The 23,380-nt window shown below is 47.8% G+C and overlaps 1 protein-coding gene across 2 annotated transcripts in view; it reads right to left on the reverse strand.

Annotated features, from left to right (window-relative positions):
- Positions 1-23,380, reverse strand: part of LOC140377237 (uncharacterized) — a 71,842-nt gene that overhangs the window by 2,313 nt on the left and 46,149 nt on the right. Inside the window, exons 5-20 of one of the 2 annotated variants that reach the window (XM_072462585.1) lie at positions 22,017-22,112; positions 21,090-21,211; positions 20,326-20,434; positions 18,270-18,378; positions 16,226-16,320; positions 15,415-15,529; positions 14,289-14,585; positions 12,265-12,363; positions 10,693-10,877; positions 6,895-6,976; positions 6,285-6,352; positions 6,108-6,215; positions 5,387-5,488; positions 5,167-5,305; positions 3,354-4,186; positions 657-1,227 (exon numbers count right to left, since the gene is read on the reverse strand). In XM_072462585.1, coding sequence (XP_072318686.1) covers positions 657-1,227; positions 3,354-4,186; positions 5,167-5,305; positions 5,387-5,488; positions 6,108-6,215; positions 6,285-6,352; positions 6,895-6,976; positions 10,693-10,877; positions 12,265-12,363; positions 14,289-14,585; positions 15,415-15,529; positions 16,226-16,320; positions 18,270-18,378; positions 20,326-20,434; positions 21,090-21,211; positions 22,017-22,112 — 3,130 coding nt within the window. The remainder of the gene's footprint in view (positions 1-656; positions 1,228-3,353; positions 4,187-5,166; positions 5,306-5,386; positions 5,489-6,107; positions 6,216-6,284; positions 6,353-6,894; positions 6,977-10,692; positions 10,878-12,264; positions 12,364-14,288; positions 14,586-15,414; positions 15,530-16,225; positions 16,321-18,269; positions 18,379-20,325; positions 20,435-21,089; positions 21,212-22,016; positions 22,113-23,380) is intronic. The other variant, XM_072462587.1, reaches the window with a different exon arrangement.

Here is a 23,380-nt window from a genome sequence, read left to right on the forward strand (position 1 = left end):
CAGGCCGGCCAGGCTGTACACGTCCTATGTCAATAAGTCATTTTAAAGTCGTTTAGCAGATCTTAAGGGACACACGGGGCATTATGGGTGTTGTCTTTTGATTATACACAGTGCAGTCCCGCTCTCATCAGAGTGTTAGAGCGCCATCTACAGGAGAGGGGTGGCACACAAAACAAACGGTAGAAATGCTCAGAATAGGTCTGGCAGTGGTTTGTGGACGCTACAGTCGTAAGTGTGTTTTTGATGAGGGAACAATGTTATTAAAGTAAATCTTTCATAATGTGTGTCCTTTAAGCTTTTAAAGGACTGAATGTGAAACTGTGCGACTGCTGCTGGAGGCTCCACGGAGATGTTTGCTGGGCCTCGAGTGTTCCACAATATGGCATTAAACTTATCTTACCAGGTCAGATCTGTGGAGAGGCAACCGCTCTTATTTCTGCCTGATATAAGTTTAAATCAGTTTCGTGTGTGTTTGCGCGTGTTTGTGGTGAAAAGCGACCACAGCACACGGCAGTTAAAAAAAACAAGGTATTTGCAGCAGTCGCGCATGAATCCGCGGGTTTCTCGGGGAACTCAATTAGCACTCGATTAATCGCCGGTGAGACGGGACATTTGTGGCCCTCGGCGGCTCTACACCAGCGTGCTCGGGCTCTCACCGGGGCTCTGGGCGGTGCCGGGCTCGCTGCACTCGGGCCCAGGCAGAGGGACCCTGCGCGTGGGCGTGGTCGGGTCGCCCTGGCCCCTCCTCACCGCCGACGGTTTGGGCGAGACGGGCGGTTTGAGGGACTTCCGCGCCTCCATCCACTCGCACGTCTCCGTCCGCTCCGGGGCGTCCGACACGGGCCTCCTCCTCAGGACCACCCCGCCGTTCTGCTGCGGCTCGTTGGCGCCCGCTCGCTTATCGCTTGCGTCGGGGATCCGGTGGGCCGTGTCCGCTCCGGTCGCCACGGTCGCGTCGGCGGCGTTGGCGGTCGCGGGGGCGTCGGAGGGTTTGGGTCTCCTCCTGAGCGTGGCCGTCCCGTCTGTGATCTCCGACGAAGACGAGAGGACGGTGGAGCGCGGGCGGGGCTCCGGGCGCTGCTGAGGCGGTTGCCGTGGAGACTGGTTGCCCTGGTCGCACGGGAGGTCGTCGGTCAAGGCGATGGTCCTGCGCCGATTGAGCACGTCGTCCACTTCAGGGCCGAGACCTCCTGAACCGGGCTGACGGTGCAGCAGGGGCGGGCTCACCTGCAGAGACCCCAGGGGCCAAAACATTAAAACACAGTCTCCATCACACGCTCCTGTGAATAAGACTAAGTATACACTTCAATGAAACTGATTTCACTTTCCATCTGTGTCACTTTCAGTCTGATTTATAAACCTTTCATCTGTGTGGAGCTGCTGTGTGGAGCTGCTGTGTGGGAGCTGCTGTGTGGAGCTGCAGTGTGGGAGCTGCTGTGTGGAGCTGCTGTGTGGAGCTGCTGTGTGGGAGCTGCTGTGTGGAGCTGCAGTGTGGGAGCTGCTGTGTGGAGCTGTTGTGTGGAGCTGCTGTGTGGAGCTGCTGTGTGGAGCTGCATTGTGGAGCTGCAGTGTGGAGCTGCTGTGTGGAGCTGTTGTGTGGGAGCTGCTGTGTGGAGCTGTTGTGTGGGAGCTGCTGTGTGGAGCTGCTGTGTGGGAGCTGCAGTGTGGGAGCTGCTGTGTGGAGCTGCTGTGTGGGGGCTGCTGTGTGGAGCTGCAGTGTGGAGCTGCTGTGTGGAGCTGTTGTGTGGGAGCTGCTGTGTGGAGCTGCAGTGTGGGAGCTGCTGTGTGGAGCTGTTGTGTGGAGCTGCTGTGTGGGAGCTGCTGTGTGGAGCTGCTGTGTGGGGCTGTTGTGTGGGGGCTGTTGTGTGGAGCTGTTGTGTGGAGCTGCTGTGTGGAGCTATTGTGTTGAGCTGCTGTGTGGGAGCTGCTGTGTGGAGCTGTTGTGTGGGAGCTGCTGTGTGGAGCTGCAGTGTGGAGCTGTTGTGTGGGAGCTGTTGTGTGGAGCTGTTGTGTGGGAGCTGCTGTGTGGAGCTGCTGTGTGGAGCTGTTGTGTGGAGCTGCTGTGTGGAGCTGCTGTGTGGAGCTGTTGTGTGGGAGCTGCTGTGTGGAGCTGTTGTGTGGGAGCTGTTGTGTGGAGCTGCTGTGTGGAGCTGTTGTGTGGGAGCTGCTGTGTGGGAGCTGCTGTGTGGAGCTGCAGTGTGGGAGCTGCTGTGTGGAGCTGCTGTGTGGAGCTGCTGTGTGGAGCTGCTGTGTGGAGCTGTTGTGTGGAGCTGTTGTGTGGGAGCTGCTGTGTGGAGCTGCAGTGTGGGAGCTGCTGTGTGGAGCTGTTGTGTGGAGCTGCTGTGTGGAGCTGCTGTGTGGAGCTGCTGTGTGGAGCTGCATTGTGGAGCTGCAGTGTGGAGCTGCTGTGTGGAGCTGTTGTGTGGGAGCTGCTGTGTGGAGCTGTTGTGTGGGAGCTGTTGTGTGGAGCTGCTGTGTGGAGCTGCTGTGTGGAGCTGTTGTGTGGAGCTGCTGTGTGGAGCTGCTGTGTGGGAGCTGCTGTGTGGAGCTGCAGTGTGGGAGCTGCTGTGTGGAGCTGTTGTGTGGAGCTGCTGTGTGGGAGCTGCTGTGTGGGGGCTGCTGTGTGGAGCTGCAGTGTGGAGCTGCTGTGTGGAGCTGCTGTGTGGAGCTGTTGTGTGGGGGCTGCAGTGTGGAGCTGCTGTGTGGAGCTGCTGTGTGGAGCTGCAGTGTGGAGCTGCTGTGTGGAGCTGCTGTGTGGAGCTGCTGTGTGGAGCTGCGGTGTGGGAGCTGCTGTGTGGAGCTGCTGTGTGGAGCTGTTGTGTGGAGCTGCAGTGTGGGAGCTGCAGTGTGGGAGCTGCAGTGTGGGAGCTGCAGTGTGGAGCTGCAGTGTGGAGCTGCAGTGTGGAGCTGTTGTGTGTGGAGCTGTTGTGTGTGGAGCTGCAGTGTGGGAGCTGCTGTGTGGAGCTGTTGTGTGGAGCTGCAGTGTGGAGCTGCTGTGTGGAGCTGCAGTGTGGAGCTGCTGTGTGGAGCTGCTGTGTGGGGGCTGCTGTGTGGGAGCTGTTGTGTGGAGCTGTTGTGTGGAGCTGCAGTGTGGAGCTGCTGTGTGGAGCTGCTGTGTGGAGCTGCAGTGTGGGAGCTGCTGTGTGGAGCTGCAGTGTGGGAGCTGCTGTGTGGAGCTGCTGTGTGGAGCTGCTGTGTGGAGCTGCAGTGTGGAGCTGCAGTGTGGGAGCTGCTGTGTGGAGCTGCAGTGTGGAGCTGCAGTGTGGAGCTGCAGTGTGGAGCTGCAGTGTGGAGCTGTTGTGTGTTAACGCATTCATTTTGACAGTGTCTACAAAAATGCAGGTAAAACACACCGGAAGATTACTGCCCATATTCCTGGGCAGAGTCATGGCTCCTCCCACCATGGTGGTCTCCAACATGGCTGCCAGGCTGCGGACGCTCCCTGACGGCCCCTCGGAGCGCTCCAGGCCGGCAGACTGCGCTCGGAGTGCTGCTCCCAGGACTCCACAGTCACTGGCCCGTCTCTCCCGGTAGGCCGGCAGCCCCAGCAGCTCCTCCCCTTGCCCCTCGCCCTCCTCCGCCCCCGTCATGGAAGAACAGGATCTTTTGGGTGGTGTGGGGGGTCGGCCTTTGCGGCGTGGGCGGAGCGTGACCGATGATTGGCTGCGGTTGACAGTGACATCATTAGTAGTGTTGTGTGAGGAGGCGCTGCGACACACGGTGGCATATTTGGAGTCAGTCTCTGGGCCGCTCAGGCTGTGTGCCCTCCTCCTCTCCTCGTCCTCACTGGGCAGCTGCAGCAGGGGCAGCGGCGAGTCGAAGGGGCTCTGGGTGGAGGGCCGGGGCCTGGCTCTGGGGGACGCCTGTGCTCTGCTGTGAGGGGGCGTCTGGGGAGGAGTCTGTGTGGGTGTGAGGGGCGGGGTCTGAGAGGCTGTGAGGCCTGGCCGAGGCTTGGCCAGGGGGCTGGGGGCGCCCTCCCTCTGCTTCCTGGCCTCCCTCCTGGCCTCAGTACTGGCCTCAGTACTGGCCTCGGCGCTGGCCTCGGTGCTGACCTCGGCGCTGACCTCGGCGCTGACCCCTGGGCTGGACGGGGTGGTGGAGGGGCTCTGAAGATGCTCAGAGCTGACCTCTCCTCTCTGGAGCTCCTTCAGTCTCTTCACTCCCAGCATCAGCTTCTTCTGATGGCCTGTTACGAGCAGAGCACAGAACATGGAGACATGAGGACCATACATATGTGTGGGTCAGTTAGGAAGTTAGGGTTTACTGAACATAATATTTTAATAATTTGATCTATTTGGCAGGGACATTGCACAGAGATAGCTATACGCCTGCTCAGAGTGACAGGTGAACATGAGCAGGTCATCCACCATTTAATATTTAAAAATACAGTTTTAAAAAAGACAAGCAAACACCAACATCGATCACCAGCAGAGGGAGCACCTCATCAATGATTGGCATCATTATTACAGACACTCCTGGTTATTTACAAACCACTTCTTAAGGTTGAATCTAAATGTCCCAGAGTGCATCACTCCCTCACAGTGAAAGGTAATGAGCTCCGGGCTCCTGCTGCTGTGACATTTTCAAACATTAACCTTTTATATTTCTTGACAATAATACAATGATGTGACATAGGTTTCTAATCTAATATCTTGAGTGTTTTGAAGCTTTGTCTTGTCGAGCTTGTAGTCAGTCTGGTTGTAATATGAAAATGCATAAAAAGCTCAGCTACATCTCATTTAATGTTGAATTAATCTAAATGAGCGAAATGAACAGACATTTTAACACCTAAACATTTAACTGATTAAACTACTTGCAACTTTTCTCCCTTAATTATAATTTCAGGTGCAGAAGAAAAATATACAATACACGCTGATTGAATTATTAGAATGATTAAGATTTAGTGTCGACAGGATCGCAGCATCCAGTCCATCCATATTCTCATGCACTTTGGAGCACAGATGCAGCTGGATTTGGCATGAACACACAGTATACGACGTGTTCTCTTCAGGGCAGACGGGAGATCATTCATACAAACACTGAACAAGAGGGGGCCTAAAGCTGAGCCTTGTGGCACCCCCCACCAAGCTGTCCACAAGAGAGGACAGAGTGTAGTAGTGTTACGTAACCCAGAACATCTCTATAAAATAATAAGTCATGTCTCACCGAGCTTTGTAATGCCGATCTCCTGCAGGTCCTCCAGGCTGATGTCAGACACAAAATCTATATTTTCATATCCATTCTGGACCAGAACTTGGTAGTACTGGTTCAGCCCCAGATGAGAGAGCCAGTCTGCCAGGTTGGCCTGAGCACAAGAACACACGTGTCACATTCAACACGCAACACCTCAACATCATTACTTTACTACCTGTTCCCGTGTCCTCACCGGCTTGTGATGCGGGAGCCAGTCTGTGGAGAACATCCTGCTGATCTCTGACAACAGCTTCTTCCGATGGCCGGGCTTCATGACCCCGATCGCGGTCAGGTCCTTCACACACAGAGCACGCATGGTTTCTTTTTTTAAATTACTTTTTAATTGAAAGATTTAACACAGACCAATCAAAACGTGTGTGTAAATAAAGATACAGTCCAGTAACATTGTCAAAAGAGAAAAAAAGAGAAAGGAAAAGAGAGGGAAAAAAAGAAAAGGAAAAGAAAGTGCGGAGTGGGCGGAGTGTGGTTCACAAGTATTTTAATTGAGATGTCTTTAGAATAATGCATCCAAATGAAAATAAAATACAAGGTTAGAGCACCTGATCCATAATGTGAGTCCCATTTCGTCCAGTTTATGTCGAATGAGCGCGAATGTTCTCACACCAGATACTGTAGGACACTTTGTATTGAGGAGGCAGCCTTTCATCACCATGGCACTGTTTACTTTTGTGCTTTCTGTGGTTTCTATAAAGTCTATAAGCCGCCAGAGCACACTCACTTCTTTATTCTGGAACATTCTCAACATTGTCAACGTTTCTTTTTTTGTGAGTGATAATTTCCCCTCAATATTCATGATACAAATCTGATGTAAACATGTTTCTCACACGGAGCAGCTTCAGCGACACAGGCCCAGGACCCGGGTCAGTGGGCGGAGTCAGGGGTCATGACCTTACCTCAGGAGTCATGCAGCCCATGGTCTCTAGATCGTATCCCGCCGTAAGGAAGTGTGTGGTGTAGAACTGCAGCTGGAACTCCCCCAGCCAGGACACCACGGCTTGTTTCTGAACACAAAGGTCACAGGTCACGTGTGCGTCTGCTGCCAAACACTCGACGCGGTGTGAAAAACTCACTTTCCCATCATCCTCCTCTGTCTTCTTTTCAAACGACCGCTGCTCGTGAACTGTGTGGCCGGAAGAACCTTCAAAAGAAGACAAAGGAGTCAAATATACTCATAGACACACATACATGAGTTGAACTTGAAGCTGTTCCAGGTCCATTCTGTTCTATCTTCAGCGTTCTCCATCTGTCGCCGTGGTTTCAAACAGACGAGTGTTGCCGAGTGACTCATGGCTGTATTTGAGAGTGGGAAGTGGGATCAAGTCAAGCTGTTCATCTTATGCCATCTCCACTGAATAAATGTGGCGACACGTTTTGGTTTCACTATTACAGTCGATACTGAACGTGGCAGTGAAAGGCTCTATTTCAGGTACAATCGTCTAAAAGTGTCATTGTGCCACATTAGCAGCGGTGGAAAGCTTAAACAAAGAGTGATTATTAATAAAGGTCAATTATATCAATACCGAACATTTCGATACATGACACAAGCTGCAACATTGTGATTTTATATTTTAGGAGCTATTTCTAAATGAGTTATTACGTCCGCAGCACATTTAACAGTAACTATTGATCAAAGCCTTAGTCTATATTGTCTATATTTTAATTGTTTTGTGAGTTTCTTACTGGATGATTGCTCCACAGACTGAGACTGCTCCAGGAGATGCTCCTTGGCCTTGACCGACTGGGCCAGCACCGTGGCCAGGAGCTGAAAATATGAAAGTCACATCAGCGTCAGAGCAGTATAAACGTATATATTAGCTTTACAGTCAGTTCTCATGCATTAAAGTATTGTTCATTTTATTTAGTACTTAGGAAGTCTTTCATAAGAATAAAACAACAGTGGTTATACAAAAAGCATCAAGTAAAGACATGTTTAAGATGTATATTTATAAAAAACAGAATCAAAACATCAAAACTATGATTAATACTGAAATAAAACATGTACAAAATATACATTATAATTTCTAACTATCCTGCTGTAAGTATGTGTATTTTAAAGTCAGTTTTAAAGTTGTATTGATTTACTGTAGGAAGGGCTGTGTTGTACTACAGTAGCTCTATGTATTTTCAGTTATTAGCCAGTGGTGGAAAGAGTACTGGCAAATGTACTCAAGTAAAAGTACAGTTACATAGCTTACAATGTACTCAATTACACGTACATGCGCCGTTTTCAAAGATTGAGTACTAGTTACAAGCGGCTTTTTTACAATGCAATATTAGCAGCGTTTTAGCTCCGTCTTTTGTACAAAACGTCACGGGTTCGACAGTTTGAGTTCCTTCCAATCAGAGCAGGCGATGCAGTGACGTGTGTTTGCAGGTGGAAGCTAATCACAAATACTAGTGGCTTTGCTGTAAACCGAGTAGAAGTTTTGAGTAAATGTACTTTTTAGAATAATATACTTGCTATGGTGTGATGCAGGTTTGGTTGTGCCCGTTGTTATCCTGGTGGCACTTCCTGGTCCAGTGTTTGTATGTTTTAGCCATTTCCTGTCTTCTTTTGAGTTAGTCCTGATTTAGAAATACTCCAGTCATGATTTTCGTTTTGATTTACGTTTGATTTTCTCATTTTGACTTTACTTGGTGTATTTATACCTGTTGTACATACAAATGATGGTTTTACACCAATCGAGCAGGTATTTGTGGAGAAAATGCTGAAAAAGCAGTAGACAATGACAGGAAGTGACATCACACCAGGGACACTCATTCCAGTCAAAGTTTATGCAGAATTTACACAAAGAAACCACTTTTTTTGACTCTTTAAACATTAATTCAACAAAATAAAGTTGCTCTCAACTATTTTTATTTGTCAGATTTAAAAAAATTGTGACATTTATCTTAACTGCATTTTAGTTCAATGAGTTGTCTGACTTCTGTGCTAGCCACGCATTGTCCACAACGAACACCATGTTCAAGCACAAGGGTGTTCATCAGTGCACATAGCACCAGGACACCCTAGGCCGGAGGTCAATGATCGACTTTGTTGTCGTGTCATCTGACCTCCGGCCGCGTGTCTTGGACACTCGGGTGAAGAGAGGGGCAGAGTTGTCAACCGATCACCACCTGGTGGTGAGTTGGATCCGCTGGCGGAGGAGGAAGCTGTTGGTTCTAGTGGAGCCCTCTGTCAGTAGGGTATTCAACTCGCACCTCCGGGAGAGCTTCTCCCATGTCCCGGGGGAGGTTGGGGACATTGAGTCCGAGTGGACCATGTTCTCCGCCTCCATTGTTGATGTGGCTGCTCGGAGTTGTGGTCGCAAGGTCTCCGGTGCCTGTCGTGGCGGCAACCCCCGAACCCGGTGGTGGACACCGGAAGTAAGGGATGCCGTCAGACTAAAGAAGGAGGCCTATCAGGCCACTCTGGCTTGTAGGTCTCCGGAGGTCATCGACGGGTATCGGCAGGCCAAGCGAGCCGCGGCTCGTGCTGTCGCAGAGGCAAAAACCCGGGCCGGGGAGGAGTTCGGGGAGGCCATGGAGGAGGACTATCGGTCGGCACCAAAGAAATTCTGGCAAACCGTCCGGCGCCTCAGGAGGGGCAAGCAGTGTCTCACCAACACCGTTTACGGTGCGGGTGGAGGCCTGCTGACCTCGACTGGGGATGTCGTCGGACGGTTGAAGGAATACTTTGAGGATCTCCTTAATCCCTCAGTCACGTCTTCCGAAGAGGAAGTAGAGACCGGGGACTCAGGGGCTGACTCATCCATCACCCAAGCTGAAGTCACTGAGGTTGTTCGCAAACTCCTCGGTGGCAGGGCTCCGGGGGTGGATGAGATCCGCCCTGAGTACCTAAAGTATCTGGATGTTGTAGGACTGTCTTGGTTGACACCTCTCTGCAACATCGCGTGGCGTTCGGGGACCGTGCCTCTGGACTGGCAGACCGGGGTGGTGGTCCCTCTGTTCAAGAAGGGGGACCGGAGGGTGTGTTCCAACTACAGAAGGATCACACTCCTCAGCCTCCCGGGTAAGGTCTATTCCAAGGTACTGGAGAGGAGAATCCGACCGATAGTCGAACCTCGGATTCAGGAGGAGCAGAGTGGTTTTCGTCCCGGTCGTGGAACACTGGACCAGCTCTATACCCTCCATCGGGTGCTCGAGGGCTCATGGGAGTTTGCCCAACCAGTCCACATGTGCTTTGTGGATCTGGAGAAGGCTTTCGACCGTGTCCCTCGGGGTGTCCTTTGGGGGGTGCTCCGGGAGTACGGGGTCCGGGGCCCTTTGCTCAGGGCTGTCCGGTCCCTGTATGACCGGAGCAGGAGCTGTGTTCGCATTGCCGGCAGTAAGTCAGACCTGTTCCCAGTGCATGTTGGACTCCGCCAGGGCTGCCCTTTGTCACCGGTTCTGTTCATAGTTTTTATGGACAGAATTTCTAGGCGCAGTCAGGGGTCGGAGGGTGTCCGGTTTGGGGACCACAGGATCTCATCTCTGCTGTTTGCAGACGATGTTGTCCTGATGGCTCCATCAAACCCGGACCTGCAACATGCACTGGGACGGTTTGCAGCCGAGTGTGAAGCGGCTGGGATGAGAATCAGCACCTCCAAATCCGAGGCCATGGTTCTCGACCGGAAAAAGGTGGCTTGCCCTCTTCAGGTGGGTGGGGTGTCCTTGCCCCAAGTGGAGGAGTTCAAGTATCTCGGGGTCTTGTTCACGAGTGAGGGAAGGATGGAGCGTGAGATCGACAGGCGGATCGGTGCAGCGGCTGCAGTGATGCAGTCGCTGCATCGGACCGTTGTGGTGAAGAGGGAGCTGAGCCGAAAGGCAAAGCTCTCTATTTACCGGTCGGTCTACGTTCCTACCCTCACCTATGGTCATGAGCTTTGGGTAGTGACCGAAAGAACAAGATCGCGGATACAAGCGGTCGAAATGAGTTTCCTCCGCCGTGTGGCTGGGCGCTCCCTGAGAGATAGGGTGAGGAGCGGGGGGGAGCTCGGAGTAGAGCCGCTGCTCCTCCACGTCGAAAGGAGCCAGCTGAGGTGGCTCGGGCATCTGTTCCTGATGCCTCCTGGGCGAGGTGTTTCAGGCATGTCCCACCGGGAAGAGGCCCCAGGGAAGACCCAGGACACGCTGAAGAGACTATGTCTCTCGGCTGGCCTGGGAACGCCTCGGGATCCCCCCGGAGGAGTTAGAGGAAGTGTCTGGGGAGGAGGGAAGTCTGGGAGTCCCTGCTCAGACTGCTGCCCCCGCGATCCGACCCCGGATAAAGCAGAAGAAGATGGATGGATGGATGGAGTTGTCTGACCTGTACGGGGCAAATCTGGTGCTATTGGAATGTTTAGTTTAGTTTTACAGTATTAGTTTCTCTGAATAAATAAAGTACCGTTTATTTGCCTTTGTAAGAAGTAAACCTGATTTAGTCTAAACCGCAGCCCTCGTACATGTGCTAAAAGCTAAATGCTATCGCTATAACGAGTTGTAATGAGGTGTGGTCACCTTGACGCCCTCTGACTGGGCGTGCAGTCCCGGGGCGTTGAGGCCGTGGGGGTTGACTCCGTGGGTGGGTGCTGGGTGGGGGCTGGGTGCGGGCGTGGTCAGGACGTGGGTGTTCCCTGAGCCGGACAAGCTGCTGGAGGAGCGGCCGCTGCCCAGGCTGCCCACGCTGCCGCTGCGGTCGCCACCTGCACAACCACAGCAAATAACCCGGAATGTTCTTTATATGAACTGAGAGAAGTGTACGAGGCGCCGGAGAGAAGTGTATGAGGCGCCGGAGAGAAGTGTACGAGGCGCCGGAGAGAGAAGTGTACGAGACGCCGGAGAGAAGTGTACGAGACGCCGGAGAGAAGTGTACGAGACGCCGGAGAGAAGTGTACGAGGCGCCGGAGAGAAGTGTACGAGGCGCCGGAGAGAGAAGTGTACGAGACGCCGGAGAGAAGTGTACGAGACGCCGGAGAGAGAAGTGTACGAGACGCCGGAGAGAAGTGTACGAGGCGCCGGAGAGAAGTGTACGAGGCGCCGGAGAGAGAAGTGTACGAGACGCCGGAGAGAAGTGTACGAGACGCCGGAGAGAGAAGTGTACGAGACGCCGGAGAGAAGTGTACGAGGCGCCGGAGAGAAGTGTACGAGGCGCCGGAGAGAGAAGTGTACGAGGCGCCGGAGAGAGAAGTGTACGAGACGCCGGAGAGAGAAGTGTACGAGGCGCCGGAGAGAAGTGTACGAGGCGCCGGAGAGAAGTGTACGAGGCGCCGGAGAGAGAAGTGTACGAGGCGCCGGAGAGAGAAGTGTACGAGACGCCGGAGAGAGAAGTGTACGAGGCGCCGGAGAGAAGTGTACGAGGCGCCGGAGAGAAGTGTACGAGGCGCCGGAGAGAGAAGTGTACGAGGCGCCGGAGAGAGAAGTGTACGAGGCGCCGGAGAGAAGTGTACGAGGCGCCGGAGAGAGAAGTGTACGAGGCGCCGGAGAGAGAAGTGTACGAGGCGCCGGAGAGAGAAGTGTACGAGGCGCCGGAGAGAGAAGTGTACGAGGCGCCGGAGAGAAGTGTACGAGGCGCCGGAGAGAGAAGTGTACGAGGCGCCGGAGAGAGAAGTGTACGAGGCGCCGGAGAGAAGTGTACGAGGCGCCGGAGAGAGAAGTGTACGAGGCGCCGGAGAGAGAAGTGTACGAGGCGCCGGAGAGAGAAGTGTACGAAGGACATGGATCAGAACGAAAGAGAATAAATGTGTAAATAACATTTCCTGAACAGGTTTAGACTTGAGCTTCATCAGCACTAGAATGAGAACACGGAGTGACGTAAAGAAAGTGCATTTATTGTGTTGCATATGACACAAACCAATAACAGACATTAAACAGAACATTACAGTCAGACTGAAGTTGGACGTTAAACTCTAAAAATTGCAGCTATCGAGCGACTTAAGTTTAACAATAAAGTTTGAGACGTTAGGGTCGTGACAACCCTATTTTAAAGAAGACAAACACATTTGCTAGTATTTGGTGATAAGATACAAGTACACAGTAGTACAAGTACACAGTAGTACAAGTACATAGTAGATCCATGAGGGTGCTTCTCACCTTGCAGAGGCTTCCGGAGCACCCAGATGTCCTCACACGTGCTGCTCTGTCCACACAGAGTGGGAGATCCCTGAGGACTCGCATCTGCAGTGCGGGACCCTGACACACACATGTGTGTTAGTGTCATTAACACACACACACACACACACACGTGTTAGTGTCATTAACACACACACACACACATATGTTAGTGTCATTAACACACACACACACACACACACACATTGTGTTAGTGTCATTAACACACACACACACACACACACATGTGTGTTAGTGTCATTAACACACACACACACACACACACGTGTTAGTGTCATTAACACACACACACACACATATGTTAGTGTCATTAACACACACACACACACACACACACATTGTGTTAGTGTCATTAACACACACACACACACACACACATGTGTGTTAGTGTCATTAACACACACACACACACACACACACACACATGTGTGTTAGTGTCATTAACACACACACACACGTGTGTTAGTGTCATTAACACACACACACACACACGTGTGTTAGTGTCATTAACACACATACACACACACACACACACACACACGTGTGTTAGTGTCATTAACACACACACACACACACACACACACGTGTTAGTGTCATTAACACACACACACACACACACACACATGTGTTAGTGTCATTAACACACACACACACACACATGTGTTAGTGTCATTAACACACACACACCTGTTAGTGTCATTAACACACACACACACACACACACACATGTGTTAGTGTCATTAACACACACACACACACACACATGTGTTAGTGTCATTAACACACACACACACACACAGACACACACACACACACACACACACACACACGTGGATGACACATGTAGTGGTCACTCTCAAATCCAAAGGTCTCGTTCTTCACCCGTTATATTAATAATGTCTATATTCTTTACATCTGAGCGTCTGTAATTATACATAAATAAAGCAGATTGTGGCCGCCTCCCACTTTAGCATTACTGTAACACTGAGCGGTTTAGGGGTGTGGCTTGTTCTGCCCCATGTGACCTCACTTGCTCATATCATGTGCAGATATAGAGGACGCTTTATCGATTCAATGGACGATCCATATTAACCAATCATTATCTGATGTTTGCGTCGCATTGAATCAATAACATGATGGAGTTATTAAATATGAAAAGTATTAAACTACAATATCTCTAATATTGGGTATAACACATTCTGACAGAGGATTATGACGAGGGTCAGTCGGGCTTGACATTAACACTGTGGAACCTTTCTGGACCTGCTTGTCTCCATGGAGATGGAATGGTTCTGTATGGCAATAAATGTATACATCTCCATGGAGACAAGCAGGCGCCACTTGGATACTGCTGAAGAGGATGATCTTTCAGTATTTAAACTCGACTGATGCATTTCTGAAACAGCTGCGTGGAAAGACGAATCCCGTGGTCATGGATGAGATGTCAGTGTGTTTGAGAAGGGCCAGATCATTGACACACTGAAGATCTGTGTGAGGAACAATGACACACTGAAGATCTGTGTGAGGAACAATGACACACTGAGGATCTGTGTGAGGAACAATGACACATGAAGATCTGTGTGAGGAACAATGACACACTGAAGATCTGTGTGAGGAACAATGACACACTGAAGATCTGTGTGAGGAACAATGACACACTGAAGATCTGTGTGAGGAACAATGACACATGAAGATCTGTGTGAGGAACAATGACACACTGAAGATCTGTGTGAGGAACAATGACACACTGAAGATCTGTGTGAGGAACAATGACACACTGAAGATCTGTGTGAGGAACAATGACACACTGAAGATCTGTGTGAGGAAAATCTTGAATCGTGGCCTGAACAATGGCAGTTATCGAGCTCTAAACCTGGTTGTGGAGGAGTTAATGTCAAGCCCTGACAGTCAGCGCCCCCTTGTGGACACAGAGGGAGGGGGACAACTTACTCTTACTACGACAGGTGAAGGGAGTCTACATGTACCTGTCTGATCGTGTCGCTCCTGAGAAGTGGAGAGAGGGAGAGGAGGAGGAGCAGGAGGAGGAGAGGAGGACAGAGGGGGAGTGGACAGAGACAGAGGCGGAGGCGAGATGGACAAGGGCACGTAGCCGAACGAGGAGAAGGGGGCCGGGGACGAGGTGTGGGACAGGGCCGGGGTGGGCAGGTGCAGGGGCAGGGGCAGGGCTTTGGAGGGCGGCGGGTGTCCGTTGGTAGGGCCTACGGGACAGGGGCTGGGTCGGCGGAGGAGGAGGGTGTGGCACGGCTGGGAGGGGGAGTGGCCTGGGCAGGGAGGCGGGGAGGGGCCGGGGCAAAACAACAACAACAAACTGATCAGTAACAAGAAAAAGAATCAAAAGAAAAGAACACATCCATATATCCACAGAGAATATATATAGTACAAATTAAAGTGGAATCAAATTGTAATTAAAAGTCATAAAGCAAAAGCGAAAACAAACAAACAAGCGTCTTACTTCAGCTGTAACAGGAAATGCCAGGCGGGTAAGAGGTCAAGAGGTCAATGCAGAGGGCAGTGACTTTAGACCGTATCAAGAAAAATCGGTAATTTATGAATCTAAACTCCAAATAAACGGACGCAAAACATTTTAAAGGTGCATTTCTCGTCCAGGGTTCACCACCTGCCTGTCTCTACGGCGTTAAACGTATCTATATCCACGTTACAGGTCTGATCTGTGGAGAGGCGACGCCGCTCACGGTAAGAATCGACATTTTGCAACACAAGAAAACACCTGTAATTGGAAAAAAACAACAAAACAAAAAACTAAAAGTGCATTTCTATCACACACGTTATAGCGACGCTCAAGCAGAAAAGTTACATAGTGGACCTTTAAATCTGAGTTATGGAACATGTTTTTGAAGTACCAGCAACATCATAGCTAAAAATAAATAAAAAAGTGACTGCACTCTGCCTCAGGGGGTCAGTAGAGAGGGGCCGGACAGAGGGAGCGAGGTGCAGGGACAGAAACAGACACTAGGGGGCAGTGTTTGGTGATGACACAGACGGCAGGGGCAGACTGACAGGCACAGGAAGCGGCTTGTGACTATCGCTAAAGCGTCCTCAGCCCCGGAGCAGCTGAGGGTCGGTGGTCACCTGCCCGCTTGATGACCTCCACCATGTTGGAGGGGAAGTAGCCCACGCGGTCGTTCCCCGTGCGGTTGTCGTGGATACAGCCTTTCCATCGGCCGTCAGAGTGCTGCTCCAATACCTGACGGACAAAGAGCAAAACTGCAGTCAGGAATCTGCTGCTGTACTTTGATGAGTTTCCTCCGCAGGGCGCTCCCTTAGAGACACTGGAGGAGCTCGGAGTGGAGCCGCTTCTCCTCGGGCGTCTCTTCTGGAGCCTCCTGGACGCCTGGGAACGCCTCAGGACCCCTACGGAGGAGCTGCAGGAAGTGTCTGGGGGTGAGGGAAGTTTGGAAGTCCTGCTCAGGCTGCTAACGATGCTAACGCTGCGAGCCGGCCCCGGATACGCGGAAAACGACAAACGGATGGATGGCACTTCTGTTTTTGAAGGATAAGACCTCAAATACACACGTTTTAGTAAATATCAGTCGATTCATTCAGATTCACACCTTCATAAGCAAACGAGAGCAAAGTATTACAATAATAATAGTTCTGTTCTGTAACTGTCCACGGGAACATCAGTGACATCTGGATTAATCAACATCTAAAACATAATATCATGTCTTATTATGCACAAAACCCTGATAGACCTTTATAGACAGATGTGAAGGGCGGGGCACTCTTGTACGACTCAGCGGGTCATAGTTCAGTCCCTCAAGTGTTACAGCACTTGGACGGGTTTAAAATCTACTAATTAGATTAAAACATGAACGTCCATCTTCATGTGTACCCGTCCCTCTGCCCAGGGGCCAGCTCAGGGGCCCCGGCGTGACTTTACCGTGATGATGTCTCCCGCTTTGATGTTCAGGCTGGTCAGGTCGTAGTTGTTGCAGTAGTCCTTGAGCGCCCGCACCTGCATGGCGGCCGACGCGTCTGCAAGGGGAAAGGCAAAAAGCCGTTAGCGACGAACAAAAAACGCAGGAAATGCCCGCCGCGAAATGCAATATGAATATGTGAAAAGGTGTTTCTTTCTTGGTGCGTTTATCCCGTCGCCCACGCGTGAGAATTTGTCCTGCAGACGTCTCGATTTATGCGCTGTTAAGTCTGAGTTGGAACACGCGGATGGAATGATGTGAGTTTACACCTTCTGAATCTATTAAGCAGAAAAATGAACGTGGAATTAGAATATATTAGATACTGTAAAGCGTTGGCATGTTTCCAAAGCAAAATTGGCTCCCAACTGTTTACTTTAAGGATATCGTATTTTCCGGACTATAAGTCGCACCTTTTTTCATCGTTTTGGCCGGGGTGCAACTTACTTATATTTATACTTACATACTTATACTCCGGAGCGACTTATATGTGACATTATTGGTTATTTTCACACTTGTAACTTCATTTCATACTCCAGTGCGACTTATATATGTTTTTTTCTTCTCTATTATGCATTTTTTGGCTGGTGCGACTTCTACTCCAGTGCGACTTATAGTCCGGAAAATACAGTATTTTAATCGATTAACACTTTGACACTGTTCAAAGCTCCACATTTTATATTAAAGTGTCTCTTTGGCGACTTTGTAACAGGTTTGGAATCTGCGCTTGCGTCTAAACATGTGACCATGTTTTGACTGAGCTTAAGAGAATAATTGTGATCTCAATGGGACTTTCCTGGTAAAATAAAGGTGAAATAAATAACAATTAATTCAATAAAATCCGACCCAAACTGTACCCGTTGCTCACGAGCAAACCGGCGAGCTAACCGGCGAGCCAACCAGCGAGCTAACCAGCGAGCTAACCAGCGAGCTAACCAGCCAGCTAACCGGCCAGCTAACCGGCGAGCCAACCAGCGAGCTAACCAGCGAGCTAACCAGCGAGCTAACCGGCGAGCTAACCGGCCAGCTAATCGCCGCCCCCTGTCTGCTATTGTCCCATTCTTACACATCCCTCAAAATAATTTGTTGACAATCGATTATTAATTGTGAAAAGTGATATTTTTTTTTACATTTTACATGTTAAGGAAAGATGGATCTAAATATATCATACATATTTTGATACAACATACGGACTCATGTTTATTTACTTATGTCTTTATGTATTTTTGTATGTATCTATGTATTTATTATTTACTATGCACGTATTATGTATTTATTTATTATTTATGTATGTATAATTTTTTATTAAATTGTTTATTCATGCATTTTTGTATTTATTATTTATGGATTATTTGTTTATCCATCTATTATTTCTGTATGTATTTATTATGTTTTTATTTATTTATTTATTTTTGCATTTTTGTATTTATTAAATTATGTATTCATAAACCTTTATTTGAACCCGATAAGAACTAGATCTCTGCAGCGCACGTTACAACATCCAAGTGACAGACACAAAGACATGAGAATAAAAGCGTTGCAAAAAAATACTGTACCATAAAAGTACTTTTAGAGGCACAAACTACGTTCTTAGGATTGTCGTTTTGTCGTTTTGTCGTTTTGTCCAGAGCGAAAACGCTGTAAAAGCTCGTTAAGTTTCAGTTCAGTTTGTGGAACGTTCTGAGCTGCAAAACTAGAGGCTCCAATCAGTCCAATCGACAAAGTGTTTAGAGTTTAACATCATTCAGTTTGAAGTAACACAATCTGGTCATTTTCACCATTTCATCTACTTCACACACTAAAGTGGCACAAACTTTAGCACGTTTATGCTGCAGCTCTTCAAGCTCAATACAGATTATTTTTCACTAAAAATGTGTGCGTGCTTGCGAGCGTGCGTGTGTGTGTCTGTGTGTTTGTTTCTCTCTGTGTGTGAGTGTGTGTGTGTGTGTGTGTGTGTTGGTGTGTGTGTGTTGGTGTGTGTGTGTGTGTGTGTGTGTGTGTGTGTTGTACCTCGCAGCAGCTGTTTGATCTCTCGACTGGCTTGTGTTGTGGTGAACTGATTCACGATGTCCAGTGCCGTCTGGCTCAGCGTGTTCCTGACCCCTGCACTGATGCCGCTCTGCACACATGTAACACACATGTAACACACATATAACAAACATGTAACATACACACATATAACACACATAAAACACACATGTAATACACATGTAACACACATGTAACACACATGTAACACACATGTAACATACACACATATAACACACATAAAACACACATGTAATACACATGTAACACACATGTAACACACATGTAACACACATGTAACATACACACATATAACACACATAAAACACACATAAAACACACATAAAACACACATGTAACACACATGTAACACACATAAAACACACATGTAACACACATAAAACACACATGTAACACACATGTAACACACATAAAACACACATGTAACACACATGTAACACACATATAACACACATGTAACACACATAAAACACACATGTAACACACATGTAACACACATAAAACACACATGTAACACACACACAGACACACATAACACACATATAACACACATGTAACACACACACACATGTAACACACATGCAACACACACACACACATGTAACACACATGTAATACACACACACATGTAACACACATGCAACACACACACACACATGTAACACACATGTAATACACACACACATGTAACACACATGTAATACACATAAAACACACATGTAACACACACACACACATGTAACACACATGTAATACACATAAAACACACATGTAACACACATGTAACACACATAAAACACACATGTAACACACACACAGACACACATAACACACATATAACACACATGTAACACACACACACATGTAACACACATGCAACACACACATGTAACACACATGTAACACACATGTAACACACACACACATGTAACACACATGCAACACACACATGTAACACACATGTAACACACATGTAACACACATATAACACACATGTAACACACACACACATGTAACACACATGTAATACACATAAAACACACATGTAACACACATGTAATACACATAAAACACACATGTAACACACATGTAATACACATAAAACACACATGTAACACACATGTAAATAAAGTGGTCACTCCTTTTGAAATGGGACCACAAATTTAGTTCTTCGATAATGTATCAAATTTTGCACAAAATTCTAGTTTGTTTATTGACTTGATTGTTACATTAATACATTTCTAACCAAATGAAGGTTAGAATATAGTGACTTGCTTCTAGACAGAGATTATTAACAAATACAGAGTATGACAGTTAGAAATCATAAATAGTTTGTCTGTTTGGTCGTGATAATGATCAAAACACATGAGAGATTATGTTAAAAGTCATAATTACAGACAGTATTACCCACAAACCCAGTGACCTACGGGTTCAGTGCCACTTTTTATTGCAAAGAAAGACGATAAATACTGTAATGTACTTAATAAACAACAAATTCATTCAAACATAATGAGGCTGATCTCCAAACGCTCGATCAGATTAACACTATTATTCAATCAGAATTTGGTCGGACTGTAAATTGACGAGCTAAACGTCACCACTGCTGCAATAAACCTTCACTATTCACGCCTTCAGCATTTCTGTGAGCGTCTGTGCAGTACTTTTCACACATACTTCTACTACTACTTCTGTCTGCTCCGTCTCCATTAAATGTGCATGACATTTACGCACGCTGAAATATTCATCTACAAATGTGCAGCGTGACACATTTAGAGGAGGCAGCATCCCCCACCGGACTAGATCTATTTGCTCTGGGATTATCTCTGCACAAATATTTGCGCTCGGCACTGGCGTCGGGGGCGGGGTCGGGGGGACGAGGGGAGCAGGGGGGGGCGGTCCATCCAAACAGGACGTCTGCTGTTGTTCACTCGGTTTCGCTTTGACTCAATCCGCTGAACTCTCGCTCTTCTCTTGTTGTTGTTCTGCTGTTACGGTCAGAGGAGAAAGAGAGACTCACGTCCAGCAGCAGGCGCACTACCTCCGTCTTCCCACAGAGGGCGGCCTGGTGCAGCGCTGTGCCCGACTCCGACTGCCGGTTGATGTCGATGCCGGCCTGGATCAGCAGCCTGCGCCGAAACAAAGAAGAAGAAAAAAATCGTGTTTAAGAAGCGATAAAATGTGTTCAAATGAAACACACGCCCACAACACGTAAATAAAAAATAAAACTAAATACGAAAGTTTGGTTTGAATTTGGTCACATGTTATTTGAGTTTGGCTTGATTACCGTATTTTCCGGACTAAAAGACGCACCTTGTTTCATAGTTTTGGCCGGGGTGCGTCTTATACTTATACAGTGCGACTTATATACGTTTTTTTCTTCTCTATTATGTATTTTTTTGGGTGGTGCTACTTATACTTATATTCATACTTAAATACTTATACTTTGGAGCGACTTATATGTGATATTGTTTGTTATTTTCACACTTGCAACTGCATTTCATACTCCTTATATGTTTTTTTTTTCTTCTCTATTATGATTTTTTTTGGCCAGGGTGCGACTTATACTTATATTTATACTTATATACTTATACTCCAGTGCGACTTATATGTTTTTTTCTTCTCTATTATGTATTTTTTTGGATGGTGCGACTTATAGTCCGGAAAATACGGTAAACGGTAAAACGACGGTTTTGGTTTTTAGGGTTTGTCAGTTTTCCCCCCGACAACGACAAGGCGAAACTGAAAGGAAAGAAATGAGCACAAGGTACGAACGCGACGCACTTGATGACGTCGATGTGGCCGTTTTTGGCGGCCAGGTGCAGGGGCGACACGCCGTTGGGGTCGGAGGGCTTGGGCTCCAGCATGGTCGCACACATGTTACTGCTGAGCAGCAGCTGGACCACCTGGAACACAACCACACCAGTATTTATTTATGCAGAAATACATATATATACATAACAGGAAAAGAGGCAGGTTTTACAAGCAAATGAATGTTTTGTGATACTGTTTAAAGACTCACTGAACAAAAATGCAGTTCAGATTAATTGTTTTGAATCACAGAATAGCACATTTTTAGGTTTATAATTTCACTTCCTGTTTGTACTTGACATCACACTGGGAAAAAACTCATCTAATGTCACGTTTTTTTTTTTTTTTTTTTTTTCAAATAAAAATATGAGAGTGACTTTATTTTGTTGAATTCATGTTTAGAGAGTCAAAAAAGTTGCTTCTTTGTGTAAATTCTGCAGGAACATTGACTGGAATGAAAGAGTGTTCCTGGTGTGATGTCACTTCCTGTCATCTTCTACAGATTTTTGGAAATTCTCTCCACAAATACCTGCTCGATTGGTGTAAAACTATCATTTATATGTACAACAGGTACAAATGCACCAAGTAAAGTCAAAATTAGAACATCATAAAAACCTGTCATACGTCACTTTAAGTCATTGACTGAAGTAAACAGCAGAAATACAGTCATATCTCACAATAACTTGGGGTCTTTAAAGTGCATTTCAGGCACGTCTAAGCCTGAATGGAGAACAATAAAAACACTTAAACTAAAAAATGATAAAAGGAATTCAAACATTACTTCACCATTGCTGCCAGCAGAGGACACTAAAACAAGCTAACAACAATAGCTTTGAGGTGAAGGTAATCCGCATCCTGTCTTTATGCTCAGATGAAGGTGTGGAACTGTGTGAAACTCACTCCGACGCGTCCGAACTCGCACGCCAGGTCCAGAGGGGTTTTCCCCGCGGCGTCAGAGATGCACGGGTTGGACTGGTGTTGGAGCAGCATCTCGGTCTGAAACGCAAACAAACGTCCCGTGACTGGACTGGGACACGACCGAGGCCGTAAAAGCAGAGGAAAGCGGTGAAGACGAGGACGAGCGAGAGGATGGATCAAGCTCAGTTTCAATCACAGTGAGTCGCAGATTTACAAGACGTAATGGTCATAAAAACGTTCCTGAAATGTGGTGAAACTCGTTATTTATGGTTTGACTTTTAACTGCTATTACTGTGCTAAAACATAAATCTCGCTTCAGTGTCGTGAATGTGACGTTTATAAAAGGAATGCTATCGAGCGTGGCCTGCAAAAGTGTTCATACCCCTGGAACTTAGATATATTGTGTTGGCGTTTTTAGTGAACGAGCAACAAAGCGGCTTCACAATGTTTTCCAGATTGAAAAAATGACAAACTGAAAAGTGCAGCGTGCAAAAGTATTCAGCCTCTTTGCCCCGAGTGTCTCCAGATGTTGTCAGAAGTTTCCTGATGATTGTTGAAAGACTGAACTTAGATCAGGAACGTCCAAACCTTTTACACCGAGGGCCACATTTTGAAGCTTGTACGATGTGAGCCTCCACACCTTTAATAAGAGTTGGAACATTCATATTAGGTTGGTATAACATTAAAATGCTTGGATGTTTCCAATTTTACAGTAAAAAGTTCTATTTTTAGTTGTTTGGAACAACAGCAGGAAGCCGGAGGCCAACAAGGACTGGACCTACCTGACCTAAAGAATCCATCTGTGTGTAATCTAGTCTTATATACATGCAGCTGTTCTGTGAAGGCCACAGATGTTTATCATGAGAATGTTTGAGAGAGAAAAGCATCATGAAGTCCAAGAAACACTCTAGACAGGTCAGGGAGAGAGATGTGGAGAAGTTCAAAGCAGGTTTAGGTCATAAAAACATGTCCCACAGAGCACAGTTCAATCCATCATCTGGAGATGGAAAGAGTCTGGCACAACTACAAACCAAGACATGGCCGTCCACCAAAACTCACATCTGAACAAGCAGAGCTCTGATCAGAGATGAACCAAGAGGCTCATGGGAACTCTGGAGGAGCTGCAGAGATCCACAGCTCAGGAGGACAGGGACTCTGTCCAGGACAACTATCAGTCGTGCTCTACACAAATGTTCTTTATGAAGAGCGACAAGAAGAAGCCATTGTTGAAAAAGAGCCATAAGAAGTCCCAGACAAACCTCATGAGACTTTCAGCTGTAATCGTTCCACAAAGTATTCACTCAGGCGGCCAAATACTTTTACACGCTGCACTTTTCAAAAATAAA

The sequence above is a fragment of the Eucyclogobius newberryi genome, unplaced genomic scaffold, assembly GCF_026437365.1.
Source record: "Eucyclogobius newberryi isolate DKJ021-1_F unplaced genomic scaffold, fEucNew1.0.hap1 SCAF_4, whole genome shotgun sequence".
NCBI classification, from domain to species: Eukaryota; Metazoa; Chordata; class Actinopteri; order Gobiiformes; family Gobiidae; genus Eucyclogobius; species Eucyclogobius newberryi.